This window comes from Aotus nancymaae, unplaced genomic scaffold (assembly GCF_030222135.1).
Source record: "Aotus nancymaae isolate 86718 unplaced genomic scaffold, 86718_ANA_hifiasm-v0.15.2.pri h1tg000062l, whole genome shotgun sequence".
Taxonomy (NCBI): domain Eukaryota; kingdom Metazoa; phylum Chordata; class Mammalia; order Primates; family Aotidae; genus Aotus; species Aotus nancymaae.
The window spans coordinates 31,819,519-31,832,895 of NW_026988476.1; the positions used below are offsets into that span (position 1 = coordinate 31,819,519).

General features: G+C 44.2%; 2 protein-coding genes and 1 pseudogene across 3 annotated transcripts in view; 1 reads left to right on the forward strand and 2 right to left on the reverse strand.

Moving 5' to 3' along the window:
* VPS39 (VPS39 subunit of HOPS complex) overlaps nt 1-13,377 on the reverse strand; it is a 61,239-nt gene that overhangs the window by 46,058 nt on the left and 1,804 nt on the right. The gene's annotated exons all lie outside the window — the stretch shown is intronic.
* LOC105710074 (selenoprotein N-like) lies at nt 975-5,781 on the reverse strand (annotated as a pseudogene).
* On the forward strand, nt 10,163-10,702 carry LOC110568751 (ribosomal biogenesis factor-like). Its single transcript, XM_021673099.2, has 2 exons — nt 10,163-10,340; nt 10,438-10,702. The coding sequence occupies exons 1-2, from the start codon at nt 10,228-10,230 to the stop codon at nt 10,649-10,651; spliced, it is 327 nt and encodes a 108-aa protein (XP_021528774.2). The 5' UTR covers nt 10,163-10,227; the 3' UTR covers nt 10,652-10,702.

Below are 13,377 nucleotides of genomic sequence, written 5' to 3' on the forward strand. Positions count from 1 at the left end.
TTGGTTCTAAGTCTTTGCTATTGTAAACAGTGCCACAGTGAACATACATGTGCATGTGTCTTTATAATAGAATGATTTCTAATCCTTTGGGTATAAACCCAGTAACGGGATTGTTGGGTCACATGGTATTTCAATTTCTAGATCCTTGAGGAATCGCCACACTGTCTTCCACAATGGTTGATGACACTCCCACCAACAGTGTAAAAGAGTTCCTATTTTTCCACATCCTCTCCAGCATCTGTTGTCTCCAGATTTTGTAATGATCGCCACTCTAACTGGCGTGAGATGCTATCTCAATGTGGTTTTGATTTGCATTTCTCTAATGACATTGATAATGAGCTTTTTTCATGTTTGGTGGCTGCATAAATGTCTTCTTTTGAAAACTGTCTGTTCATATCCTTCACCCACTTTTTGATGGGGTTGTTTTTTTCTTGTAAATTTGTTTAATTTCTTTGTAGATTCTGTATATTAGCCCTTTGTCTGATAGGTAGATCGCAAAAATTTTTTCCCATTCTGTTGGTTGCTAGTTTACTCTCATGATAGTTTCTTTTGCTGTGCAGAAGCTCTTACATTTAATTAGATCCCATTTGTCTATTTTGGCTTTTGTTGTCATTGCTTTTGGTGTTTAGTCATGAAGTCCTTGTCTATGCCTATGTCCTGAATGGTGTTGTCTAGATTTTCTTCTAGGGTTTTTATGGTGTTTGGTCTTATGTTTAAATCTTAGTCCATCTGGAGTTAATTTTTGTATAAGGTGTAAGGAAGGGGTCTAGTTTCAGCTTCCTGCACATAGCTAGCCAATTTTCCCAACACCATTTATTAAATAAGGGAATCCTTTCCCCATTGTTGGTTTTTGTCCAGTTTGTCAAAGATCAGATGGTTGTAGATGTGTGGTGTTACTTCCGAGGCCTCTCTTCTGTTCCATTGGTCTATATCTCTGTTTTTGGTACCAGTACCATGCTGTTTTGATTACTGTAGCCTTGTTTCTTTCTTTTTTTTTTTTTTTAAAGACGGGGTTTCACCATGTTGGTCAGGCTGGTCTTGAACTCCCAACCTCAGGTGATCCGCCCGCCTTGGCCTCCAAAGCGCTTGGATTACAAGTGTGAGCCACCACGCCCGGCCCCTTTATTTATTTATTTGTTTATTTATTTTTTCTTGTAGGCTTGTAATATAGTTTGAAGTCAGGTAGTGAAATGCCTCCAGCTTTGCTTTTTTTGCTTAGGATTGGCTATGCGGGCTCTTTTTTTGGTTCCCTATGAAGTTTAAGGTGGTTTTTTTCCAGTTCTGTGAAGTAGGTCAATGGTAGCTTGATGGGGATAGCACTGAATCTATATATCGTTTTGGGCACTATGGCCATTTTCACGATATTGATTCTAACTAACCATGAGCGTGGAATGTTTTTCCAGCAGTTTGTGTCCTCTTGTTTCTTTGAGCAGTGGTTTGTAGTTCTCCTTGAAGAGGTCCTTCACATCCCTTGTTAGTTGTATTCCTAGGTATTTTATTTTCTTTGTAGCAATTGTGAATGGGAGTTTGCTCATGATTTGGCTCTCTGTTATTTGTATATAGGAATGCTTGTGATTTTTAATTTTTTTATACCACCTTCTCATCTGTCTGTGAGACTGTGATTTCTGCACATTGATTTTGTATCCTGAGACCTTGCTGACGTTGCTTATCAGCTTGAGGAGATTTTGGGCTGAGACGATGGGGTCTTCTAAATATACAATCATGTCGTTTGCAAATAGAGACAATATGACTTCCTCTTTTCCTAATTGTGGAAGAACTGCTTGAGCCCAGGAGTTCCAGGTTATAGTGAGCCAAGATCTGGCAAGAACTTGCTCTGGCCAGAACTTCCAATGCTATGTTGAATAGGAGTGGTGAGAAAGGGCACCCTTGTCTTGTGCCAGTTTTCAAAGGGAATGCTTCCAGGTTTTGCCCACTCAGTATGATATTGGCTGTGGGTTTATCATAAATAGTTTTTATTAGTTTTTTAGATACATTCCACTGATACCTAGTTTATTGAGAGTTTTTAGCATAAAGGACTGTTGAATTTTGTCAAAGGCCTTCTCTGCATCTATTGAGACAATCATGTGGTTTTTCTCTTTGGTTCTGTTTATGTGATGGATTATGTTTATATATTTGCATATGCTAAACCAGCCTTGCATCCCAGGGATGAAGCTGACTTGTGATGGATAAGCTCTTTGATGTGCTGTTGGATTTGGTTTGCCAGTATTTTGTTGAAGATTTTCGCATCAATGTTCATAATGGATATTGGCCTGAAATTTTCTTTTATAGTTGTGTCTCTGCCAGGTTTTGGTATCAGGATGATGTTGGTCTCATAAAATGAGTTAGGGAGGATTCCCTCTATTTGTATTGTTTGGAATAGTTTCAGAAGGAATAGTAACAGCTCCTCTTTATACCTCTAGTAGAATTCAGCTGTGAACCTGTAAGCTAAGAAATGTTTATATTTATGTTTGAGAATCAACCAATTAAAAACACATTTATTGAATAATTACTAGGCTAGACATATCAGAGGATACAAATGTCCCTGGCTTAATTGTTTTCTTTTTTTTTTTTTCAGTCGTCTCTGATTTTATTACAGGGCATGTTGGGGACAGGGGAGGGAAGTGGCAAAGGAGTGACAGGAGGGCAGCCTAGGCCCTCTCACCCTGAGCCTTGAGGCCTGGTGGGGGACAGGAACTGCAGAGGCATCAGATGAGGCCTCAGAAAGCCCAGGCCATCAGCTCCTTCCATGGGACCAGGCATGTGCAGTTGGCTCTCCAGGAACAGCAGGAGAAAGGCTTGCATGAGCTACCCCTGCCATCTACACCTGACAGGATAGGGGAGACACGGAGAGAGTATCAGGTGCCCTCCCTTCCCATCAAGGGGCATGGGTCATGGGAGCACTTCCTCCGAGGACACAGAGAGCCTGGCTGAGCTGGCTGGCTCACGCTCCTTCTGGTCTGGAGGTCAGAGGAGAGTGAGATACTCTGGTTTGAAAGGCCTTCCTTTCTACTTCGGGAAAAACAGGTAGGGAGGTGAGGGTGCAGTGCCAAAAAACACCCCCAAAATTCCACCTGGCTGAGTGACACTGGGCAAGTCACTTCACTTCCTGGAGACTCAAGTTTCAAGATGGGAACAATGAGCATCGCCTCACAGGTTTGTCGTGAGGATTAAGTGAGAACGTGTGTGTAATATTAGCGATGACTGGATGATACAAAATTGAGAACAAGGCTGGGCACGGTGGCTCACGCCTGTAATCCCAACACTTTGGGAGGCTGAGGTGGGTGGATCATGGGGTCTGGAGTTCGAGACGAGCCTAATATGGTGAAACCCTGTCTCTACTAAAAATACAAAAATTGGCCAGGCATGATGGCATGTGCCTATAATCCCAGCTACTAGGGAGGCTGAGGCAGGAGAATTGTTTGAACCCAGGAGGCGGAGATTGCAGTGAGCTGAGATCATGCCATTGCACTCCAGCCTGGGCAACAGAGCAAGACTCTGTCTCAAAACAAAACAAAACAAAATTGAGAAGACAACTGGTTGGGGAAGGCTCAGTGGGAATGCCCAAGGCAAGCAGGGGATGTCAGTGGACAGAAGGCCTGGGAGTGGCTGCAATGTAGCTTCCTTCTTCCTCCACCAGGTTTAAGAGTGAGCCCCAGGTGGGGTGAGGGGGTGGGGAGAAAATTAGGGTCCCGGGAAGGGGCAGCCTGACATCAAGGCCTGAATGAGAGTGCACGGGCACCCATGGGCTGCGTGGAGGATGGGAGAGAGCGGGGAGAACAGGAATCCTCTGAGGGCTGTTTTTAAAAAGCTGAAGAGAAGGAAGAGATGACTATTTCTTTCCATAGGTGCAGCTGCAAAGACATCAAGCTGGACCTATCGAGGATTTCAGATCCAGCCATCATGGGATAGGGCTGCTGCCAGGGAAGCCAGTGCCCCTCCTTTCTCCTCAGCACCGGGGTTATAAAAAAATACCTACAAACCATGAGAAAGTTTGTGTAAAAACACTTTTCTGCATGTATTAAAGAAAGAGACTGGCCGTGGTCAGTGGCTCAGGACGTGGACCAAAGTCCCAAGAGCGGCCAACGGGAGTCCATGGCACCCCAGTGGTAGAAGAGGTAGCCTGGGCCGGGACAGTGCTGGCTCTGGAGAAGGCTGTTCTTTGGCTGGGCTATGTTTCCACGGATGTGAGGTCTGAGGGGCAGGAGGGATGGCAGAAGCGCTGCCTCCAGCAGTCCCATGGAGACCCTGTGCTGGGTGGGTGGTGGGGGAGCCTTGGCCCTGGGCCTCAAGAACCCCCTTAGTGAACCCCATTGCTAAAGGCAGAAGCCTCTTCACAGTAAGCTTCCCCAGACAGCTGGGTGCAGGCCAGCCAACTTTTGGTGGGCCAGGTTCTCCTGGTTGCTCTGCAGCTCCTCCAGCTCCTTCACCAGGGACCAGGTGCTGACGAAGCTCTCATTGAGCAGGGTGAGGATGAGCGAACTTTCCAGGACCATCTCCCGGAGAGTCCACCCCAAACCTCAGCAGGACTGGTTGTCCAGGACCCCCCAAAGCAGGACTGAGTGCACCAGCTTGTTCACAGCCTTGGCTCGGTGGAAGGCCTCAGTGAACAGCAAGTAGGAGACCTTCTTGAGGGGTACATGGCTACCTCCAGGTGCCGGGCGGCCTCCTCCCAGCTCAGCTCCTGCTGCCACTTGATCTCCTCAAACACAAACTGCAGGGGCTCCCCTGAGGGCAGGTGGCTGTCGATTACACTGCCATCCTCATCCAGGATCATGGAGGGCACTGAGGGGCCCGTGGCCTCCAGCTCCATCTGGGGTATGTAGCCGATGTCCACCTCCATGTGGCTGCTTTCACTGGCCCCATAAAGCCACTCCATATCCACATTCAGAGACCAGTGGTTGGGCACGAAGAGCCGGAAGTCGCGGAAGTGGGTGGCATCTTTGGAGAGGATGATGTGGCCGGTGAACTGAGCAGGGGAGAACCAGAAGGGGAAGTCAGGCGGCTCACTGAGCTGGAACTCGGCGTGGATCCGGAACGTCACGGTGTAGTAGAAGTCACTGATGGCAGTCAGGCTTGCCACGGCTCCCTGAGGGGCAAAGCCAGTCTTCACGAAGGGCCGCGGGTGGAATATGCTCAGGAGCCGGTGGATGATGACCTCCTTGCCCTTGGGCGGCGGCGGATAGAAGCGGTTGTTGGACAGGTAGCCGGTGAAGACGCTCAGCTCACTGGGGATGATCCACCAGGGCTTGCCCAGCTCCTGGCCTGGCGGGCGAAGGACGGGCTGGAAGCGGTGGGTGGCAAACACTGCCCTCGGTGAGGCTGCAGTCGTCGTTTCGGAGGCCGGACAGGGTGAGGCGGGAGACCCCTAGGAAGCCATCTTTGCTCTTGGTCATGGTCTCCGGAAACACAGGCTGGAATTGGGCTTCTATGCTGACCGTCTCCTCGCTAGTGTCAGGGGGCAGCTCCTCCTCCTCGTAGCTGGCCTCAGGAGTTGACCCTGTTAGCTTCTCGGCAATGGGCATGAACTCCTCGGGGCTGATGTACATGTCCTCATCAGTGTCCAAGGAGGAAAAGAGAAAAAGGCCACCTGTCCCCAAGGTCTTCAGCGCTGATTCCTGCCGCGCGGCCGCCTGGGCCTTGGCGTGGCGGGTGCGGACCTGGACGGCGGCGGCGGTGGCTGCGGCCAGCAGGGCTCCGAGCAGCGCCAGGGCGCGGGTGCAGTGGCGGCTCGGCGGGGCCAGGGCCGGGCCGCCCGCGCTGGCCCAGCCGGGCCCAGCCCATGGCCGGTTTAATTGTTTTAACATTAAACTAATAAAAAAGATGGAAGGGCTTTATTTTTAAGATTAAAAGATTATTATTTTTGTTATATATATATACTTTTATTAAGATATATATCTTTAGATATATATATATATTTTTAATTCAGCTAAAAATAATATGATGAAAGTTCATAAAATCGCAAAATGGAAGTACAAATGTGAAACCAGGTATCCAATTTCAAAAATAATAGCTAAGAGTCATCGTAAGAGGCATCACTTAAATATTTTTACTTTCAGGAAAATAAATGACATAGCATAATAAGCTTACAAAATTCATTATTTCAAAAGATAGTCTAGCAGAAAGTATTTAATAACAAGTGTTGATGAGAATATTAGGAAATTAGAGCCCTCCTACACTGCTGGCAGGAATGTAAAATGGGACAGCTGCTTTGGAAAAGTCTGGCAGTTCCTGAAAATGCTAAACACAGCTACCCTGGGACCCAGCAATTCCACTCCTGGGTACACACCCAACAGAAATGAAAACATATTCTACACAGAAACTTGTACACAAATGTTCACAGCAGTGTTATTTGTAATAGCTGAAAGATGGAAACAAACCAAATGTCCACCAACTGATGAATGGATAACAAAACGTGGCATGTCTATATAATGGAATATTAGCTAACAATTAAAAGAAGGAAGTATGGGTATATGCTACAACACAGATGAACCTGAAAACATGATGCTAACTGAAGGAAGCCAGACCACAAAAGGCCACATGATTCCATATATATGAAATGTCCAGAATAGGGAAACCCCCAGAGGCAGAAAGATTAGTGGTTGCCCAGGGCTGGTGGGCTTGGAGGAAAATGTGAAGTAAATACTAATGGGTACTGAGTTTCTTTTGAAAGCGATGAATATGTTCTAAAATTAATTGTGGTGAGAGTTGCACAACTCTGTGAATGTACTAAAAACCATTTAATTGTACACTTTTTTTTTAACTTTTATTTTTTTTAAGACAGGGTCCCACTCTGTCGCCTAGACTAGAGAGCAGTGGTGTGATCATGGCTCACTGTAGCCTCTGCCTCCCTGGTTCAAGTGATCTTCCCACCTCAGCCTCCTGAGTATGATCATGGCTCACTGCAGCCTCCGCCTCCTGGGTTCAAGTGATACTCCCACCTCAGCCTCCTGAGTGGTGAGAACTACAGGCATGCACCACTACGCTCAGCAATTTTTAAAAATTTTCTTATAGAGATGAGGGCTCACAATATCGCCCAATCTGGTCTCCAACTCTTGACCTCAAGCAATGCCCCTTCCTCGGCCTCCCAAAGTGTTGGGAATAAAGGCATGAACCACTATGCCCAGCCAAACTGTACATTTTAAAAGATGATCTAGGTCAGTGGTTCTTAAACTTTGGTGTATCAGAATTATTTGAGAGTTTGTTAAAATACAGAATGCTGGGCTCTACCCCGGAGTTTCTGATTCAGTGGTCTAAAAGTAGGCGCAGGAATTGTCATTTCTAACAACTTTCTGATGTGGTGGTTCAAGGACCACATTTGGGAGTCACTAGTCTAGGTAAAAAGAAAGAGGCTCAGAAAAAGTTTAAATTATTACCCTGACAGACCCATATTACATCATTCAGGGAAGGTAAGCATGTACAGATACTTCCTTAGCCTTTTGATAACATAAAGATCACTCATTCTTTTCATAAACTCTCTTGATTCTTGATCCTTGTAAAATAAAATCTTGGATAATGGTACAAATAGGTAAATTTTATTGAACATGTATTGTGTTCCAAGACATGCTAAGCACATCTGTTATTTCACTAATCCTCACAACTATCCCTTGAAGTAAGTCCTTTTTTCAAATCCCCATTTTATAGATGAGGAAGTTGAGGCCTAGGGGATATATAACTTTTCCAGAGTCACACATGTGGTAAGTAGCAGAGTTGGGATCCCAACCCCAATTTGTCTGATTCCCAACCACATGCTGTGATGTACTTACTAAGGCACCCATGTCAAAAGAATGGGTGTCAGCCAAAGGTTGTCTGAAAGGCAGTAGTTACATTTATAAAAACAGGTCAGCATCTACATTCCTTATCCAGAGGATCAAGAGTATTTCTCCAAGATGATGTTCTTAGTCATCCAGAAAAAGAGTGTGATTCTATTTTCTTTGATTTGGGGTCTTAAAGGAAAGGCAGGACACAAAAAGTAAGACACTGTGTGCTCTTAATAACATAAGTTGAAATCAAGAAATAACAGCAGCTCTAATGACGATTGGAGATTTATGCTGGGGCAGAATATGAAGAAATAAAATAATTCAGTTTGCAATGTTTGCTTTGTAAAAGACATTATATTTAGAACTTTATTTATACATATCACAATATCGAGCAATTTGGCAATACTAAAGTTGGTTTTTAGGCCACCCACTGATATTTCAGATATAAGTAAAATAAAGTGGATTTTTAAAAAATCTATAACCAAAAAGGCCAACATAATGTTCACCATCTTCCCCATCCTTCTCTCTCCACTCTGTCTCCCAAATCCCCACCAGTTCCTGTTTTTCTTTATCTCTTTTTATAGCCTCAGCTTCCTCCTGAGTTAGCCAAGGTCTATCAATTTTACCTCTAATGGTACCTCTTGACAGCCTCCTCCTGTAGAGTCTCTCCAGGGACCCCTGTGACAGTTTCAACTGGTCTCATTCACTCTGTGCACTCTCACATTTGCTGTCAGTTATCTTAGAGTAGATCTCTGATGCTGTCACAATGGGGCTTAAAAAATCCTATGAAGCTACACTATGAAAATAGGAAGTCAAATTCCTAAACATGACATTCAAAAGTCTATTTTCCATTTTTTATTGAAATGTTTGTGAATAAATTTTTAAAATTTTATTTACATTTTTTTTTCTGTGAACCCAAATTAAGACACACCAATATTTTTAAAAATCAAATGTTTAGGGGCCAGGTGCAGTGGCTCATGCCTGTAATCCCAGCACTTTGGGAGGCTGAGGCAGGTGAATCACCAGAGGGTCAGGAGTTTGAAACCAGCCTGCCCAACCTCATGAAACCCTGTCTCTACTAAAAAAACATAAAAATTAGGCCAGGCATGGTAGCTCACACCTGTAATCCCAGCACTTTGGGAGGCTGAGGCGGGCAGATCATGAGGTCAGGAGATCAAGACCCTACTGGCTAACACAGTGAAATCCTGTCTCTACTAAAAACACAAAAAGTTAGCTGGGCACGGTGGCATGTGCCTGTAATCCCAGCTAATTGGGAGGCTGAGACAGAGAATCGCTTGAACCCGGGAGGTGGAGACTGTAGTGAGCCAAGATCACACAACTGCACTCCAGCCTGGGTGACAGAGGCGACAGAGCGAGACTCCATCTAGCCAAGTGTGGTGGCAGGCACTTGTAATCCCGGCTACCCAGGAGGCTGAGGCAGAAGAATTGCTTGAACCTGGGAGGCGGAGGTTGCAGTGAGCAGAGATTGCACCATTGCACTCCAGCCTGGGTGATTTTTTTTGAGACAGAGTCTCACTCTGTCGCCAGGCGCCAGGCTGGAGTGCAGTGGCATGATCTTGGCTCACTGCAACTTCCACCTCCTGGGTTCAAGCAATTCTCCTGCTTCAGCCTCCCGAGTAGCTGGAACTACAGGCGCATGCCACCATGCCCAGCTAATTTTTGTATTTTTTTTTTTTTTTTTTTTTTTTTAAGTAGAGACGAGGTGTCACCACGTTGGCTGGGATGGTCTCAATCTCTTGACCTCATGATCCGCCCGCCTTGGTTGGGATTACAGGCGTGAGCCATGAGGCCCGGCCCACTGAAAACTTTTAAATCAATCTGATTGATTAAATGTGCCATTAGGCAGAGGACCTGTTCCATATTGGGTCCTCCATTCTCTAGGATACATTATTTAACACAGCTGTGCCCGCACAACACACAGAACGAGAAGCCTGCAGAGCAAGCACAGCGTAGGGTGGACAGTCCCTTCTGAGACTCAACACAGTAATACACAACAGAAAGCAGGACAAACTATGCAAACACATAACGGACACATAAGCAAAGCAGTATCAGCCCTGGAAAACTCCTGATGGCCTACCCGTGAGCCACAAGGTTGGACTTAATTCCTCTTGGGAAGGAGGGTTAGGCCCTATTGCTCATAATCACCCTAATGAAGCTCCTTCCAACAGTGCAATATGGTCCAACTTCATGTAATAAATTCCATTTCTGGCCCAATGCTGGCCACTGCAGGGAACACAGAGCTGAATAAGATAGTAGTCACTTCCCTTCGTTGGGTAACATGGCAAATAACAGTGCTTCTCATTTGGGCATAAGCCCCCAGTTAGCTGCATTCAAATCACCTGGACCTATTAAAAATGCACATTCCGCCCAGAACTTCCTGGATGCCGTACGTGCCAGATGGCATCACCTGGAGCTTAAGAAGCTGCACGCAAGTATTGAATTCCTAACAATGGCCAAAAACAAATTAAGAGGGCTGAAGTCCAGGAATGTATTTCACATAGTCAGCCAAAAAAACTTTAAGGCTAAAAACAAAGCAAAACCAGTTACCACTAATCTTAAGAAGTAGAGACAAGATTTCACCATGTTGGCTAGACTGGTCTCAAACTCCTGAATTCAGGCAGTCCACCCACCTTGGCTTCCCAAGGTGCTGGGATTACAGGTGTGAGCCACCGCGCCTGGCCGAGATAAACATTATGAATGAAGAAAAAATTAACAGAGTAAATAAAGCTTTTGTAGATGTACAAAAGGAACTTGCACATTTCTCAAAAGGCCTTTCACTTGAACCTCTGCAGAAAGAACTGATTCCTCAGCAGCGTCGTGAAAGCAAACCAGTTAATGTTGATGAAGCTACAAAATTAATGGCTCAGTTGTAAAACAGTAGTGATTCCCCACAAAGACCAATAAATTAAATGTTTTATACAAAAAAAAAAAAAAAATGCACATTCCTGGGCCCTGCACATGGAGATTCAGATTCAATGGCTTTGAGGTGGTACCCTGAAATCTAAATTTTAAAATTTAATTTTGTTGGCTGGGCACGGTGGCTTAGCCTGTAATCCTAACCCTCTGGGAGGCCAAGGTGGACAGATCGCTTGAGTTCAGGAGTTCGAGACCAGCCTGACCACTTGGTGAAACCCCATCTCTACTACACACGTATGTTCACTGCAGCACTGTTTACAATAGCAAAGACCTGGAACCAACCCAAATGCCCATCAATGATAGACTGGACAAAGAAAATGTGGCACATATACACCATGGAATATTATGCAGCCATAAAATACAATGAATTCATGTCCTTTGTAGGTTCATGGACGAATCTGGAAACCATCATTCTCAGCAAATTGACACAAGAACAGAAAATCAAACACCACATGTTCTCACTCATAGGTGGGTGAACAATGAGAACACATGGATACAAGGAGGGAAGCATCACACACTGGGGTCTGTTGCGGGGGAATAGGAGAGAGACAGTGGGGCGTAGGGACATTGGGGAGGGATAACATGGGGAGAAATGTCAGATATAGGTGACGGGAGGATGGAGGCAACAAACCACATTGCCATGTATGTACCTATGCAACAATCCTGCATGATCTGCACATGTACCCCAGAACCTAAAGTGCAATAAAATATATATATATATTTAAAAAAATACAAAAATTAGCTAGGCGTGGTGGCATGCGCCTGTAATCGCAGCTACTCAGGATGCTGAGGCACGAGAATGGCTTGTACCAGGGAGTCGGAGGTTGCAGTGAGTCGAGATTATACCACTGCACTCCAGCCTGGGTGATAGAGCAAGACTCAGTCTCAAAAAATAAAAAATAACATAAAATAAAATAAAATTTTGTTATTTGTTTTTATGAAACATTTATGTATCTCCAAAGCTAAAACAATGAAAAGTCTAGTTTCTATCATCGTCCATTTTATCTTTTCCTCTCCCTTCTGCCATGGGCATCATTTTAGTAATTTTTGATTTATCTTTCCATTGTTTCTCTGGAAAATATAATTATGTATTATATATACACATACAGATACACATATATACACATGAAGTCTGCATTTCTTACAGGCTTTGAATATACATTCAAGTTTAGGAACCAGGCTCTAGAATCGGACATGAGTTACAGAACATGTGACCTTGGAATAATTTCTTAAATTTTCTAAGCCTCAGATCCTTCTGTAAAATGGAGTTTTTATTTTATAAAAGCCTAATACAGATTAGCATTCAACAATTGCAAGCTATTACTATATCAGCATTATTCATTAAACACATATTTAATGAATACCCACTGAATCAGGAAACATTTTAGGTACTGCAGATACAGCAATGTAGAAAACAAAGTTCCTGCCCTGAGGGAACTTACATTCTAATGTGGATGAGAGAGGCAATAATAATACATAAAATAACAGTAGATGGTGATCCATGATTAGAAGATAAGGCTAAGAAAATAGTACATTGGTGGATGTGGCTATCTCTTTTATATAGGATACGTAGGGAAGGTTTTGCTGATTTGGGTGACATTTCAGCAGAGACTTGAGTAAAATGAGGAATGAAACATATATGCTGAGGCAAGTGAGTGCCAGGCCGAGGAAACAGCAAGTGCAAAGGCCCTGAGGTGGGTATGTACTTTGTGCATTGATAGAACAAGGAAGGCTGTGTGTGACTGGTGCCAGAAAGGAGTGAGAAGTGTACAGGAGACAGGGAAATAACAAGGGCCTGATCATGTCAGATATTTCCAGACAAGGTAAAGACTTTGGAACTTATTCTAGTTGTGATGTGATACCATGGGAGGGTTGTGAGCAGAGGACAGATAGAATCAGATTTAGGTTTTCAAAGTTTCACTCTAGCTCGTAGATAAAAAACTGAAAATGGCACAAAGGCAAACACAGGGTGATCAATGAGAAGACTACTACAGTAATTCAAGTGACAGATGATGATGCCTTCAAGAGTAGTAATCATCAAGACAGAAATGGCTGGATTTCAGATTTATTCTAGGGATAGAACACAGAAGATTTGCTAATAGATGGGATATAGTGTAAAATAGAATGAGAGAAGTCAAGAATGATTCCAAAGCTTTTGGCCTTAGTCAAAGAGGTAAGTAGAAATGCCACTTGCTGAGAGGTAAGATACAGAAGGACAGGCATGTTTGAGGGGAGAGGAATCAAGAACTGTTTCGGCTATGCTACTAGACATCCAAATGAAGATGCTGAAAAAGCAGCAGGATTATACAAGTTTTCAGTTTAGAAAGAAATCACCCTCATCATGTTCTCCCGATTTCTATTCCTAGGAGACAGAGTATATTGTCTCTAAGACATTTACACCTCGAATATTATTTGGCCCTGTGTGACCTGGCTCTGGAGGTTCCTGGATGAACTTTCCATCCAAAGGTAAAAGGGATAATGACTAGAAAGAGCAATAATTACTGCTGCACAAATCTGGAAATAAAGCACTTTTGAAGCATGAGGCAGTAAATGCCCTCTCTTAACCCAATATATACAAAAGCACCTTAGGAAGCAAAGAGCATTCCTCCTGTTTGGTGGGTAATCAAAGAAGGCCAAAAGCTACCTATCGTTTCAAAACTGTGTTCCTGAAAAACCACAGGTG

What these genes read in the sequence shown, in the direction of transcription:
- LOC110568751 (XM_021673099.2), top strand. Translation starts at nt 10,228, where the DNA reads ATGGCCAAAAACAAATTAAGAGGGCTGAAGTCCAGGAATGTATTTCAC. An exon ending in GTTACCACTAATCTTAAGAA is followed by an intron (nt 10,341 to 10,437) that starts GTAGAGACAAGA and finishes CTGGGATTACAG; the next exon opens with GTGTGAGCCACCGCGCCTGG.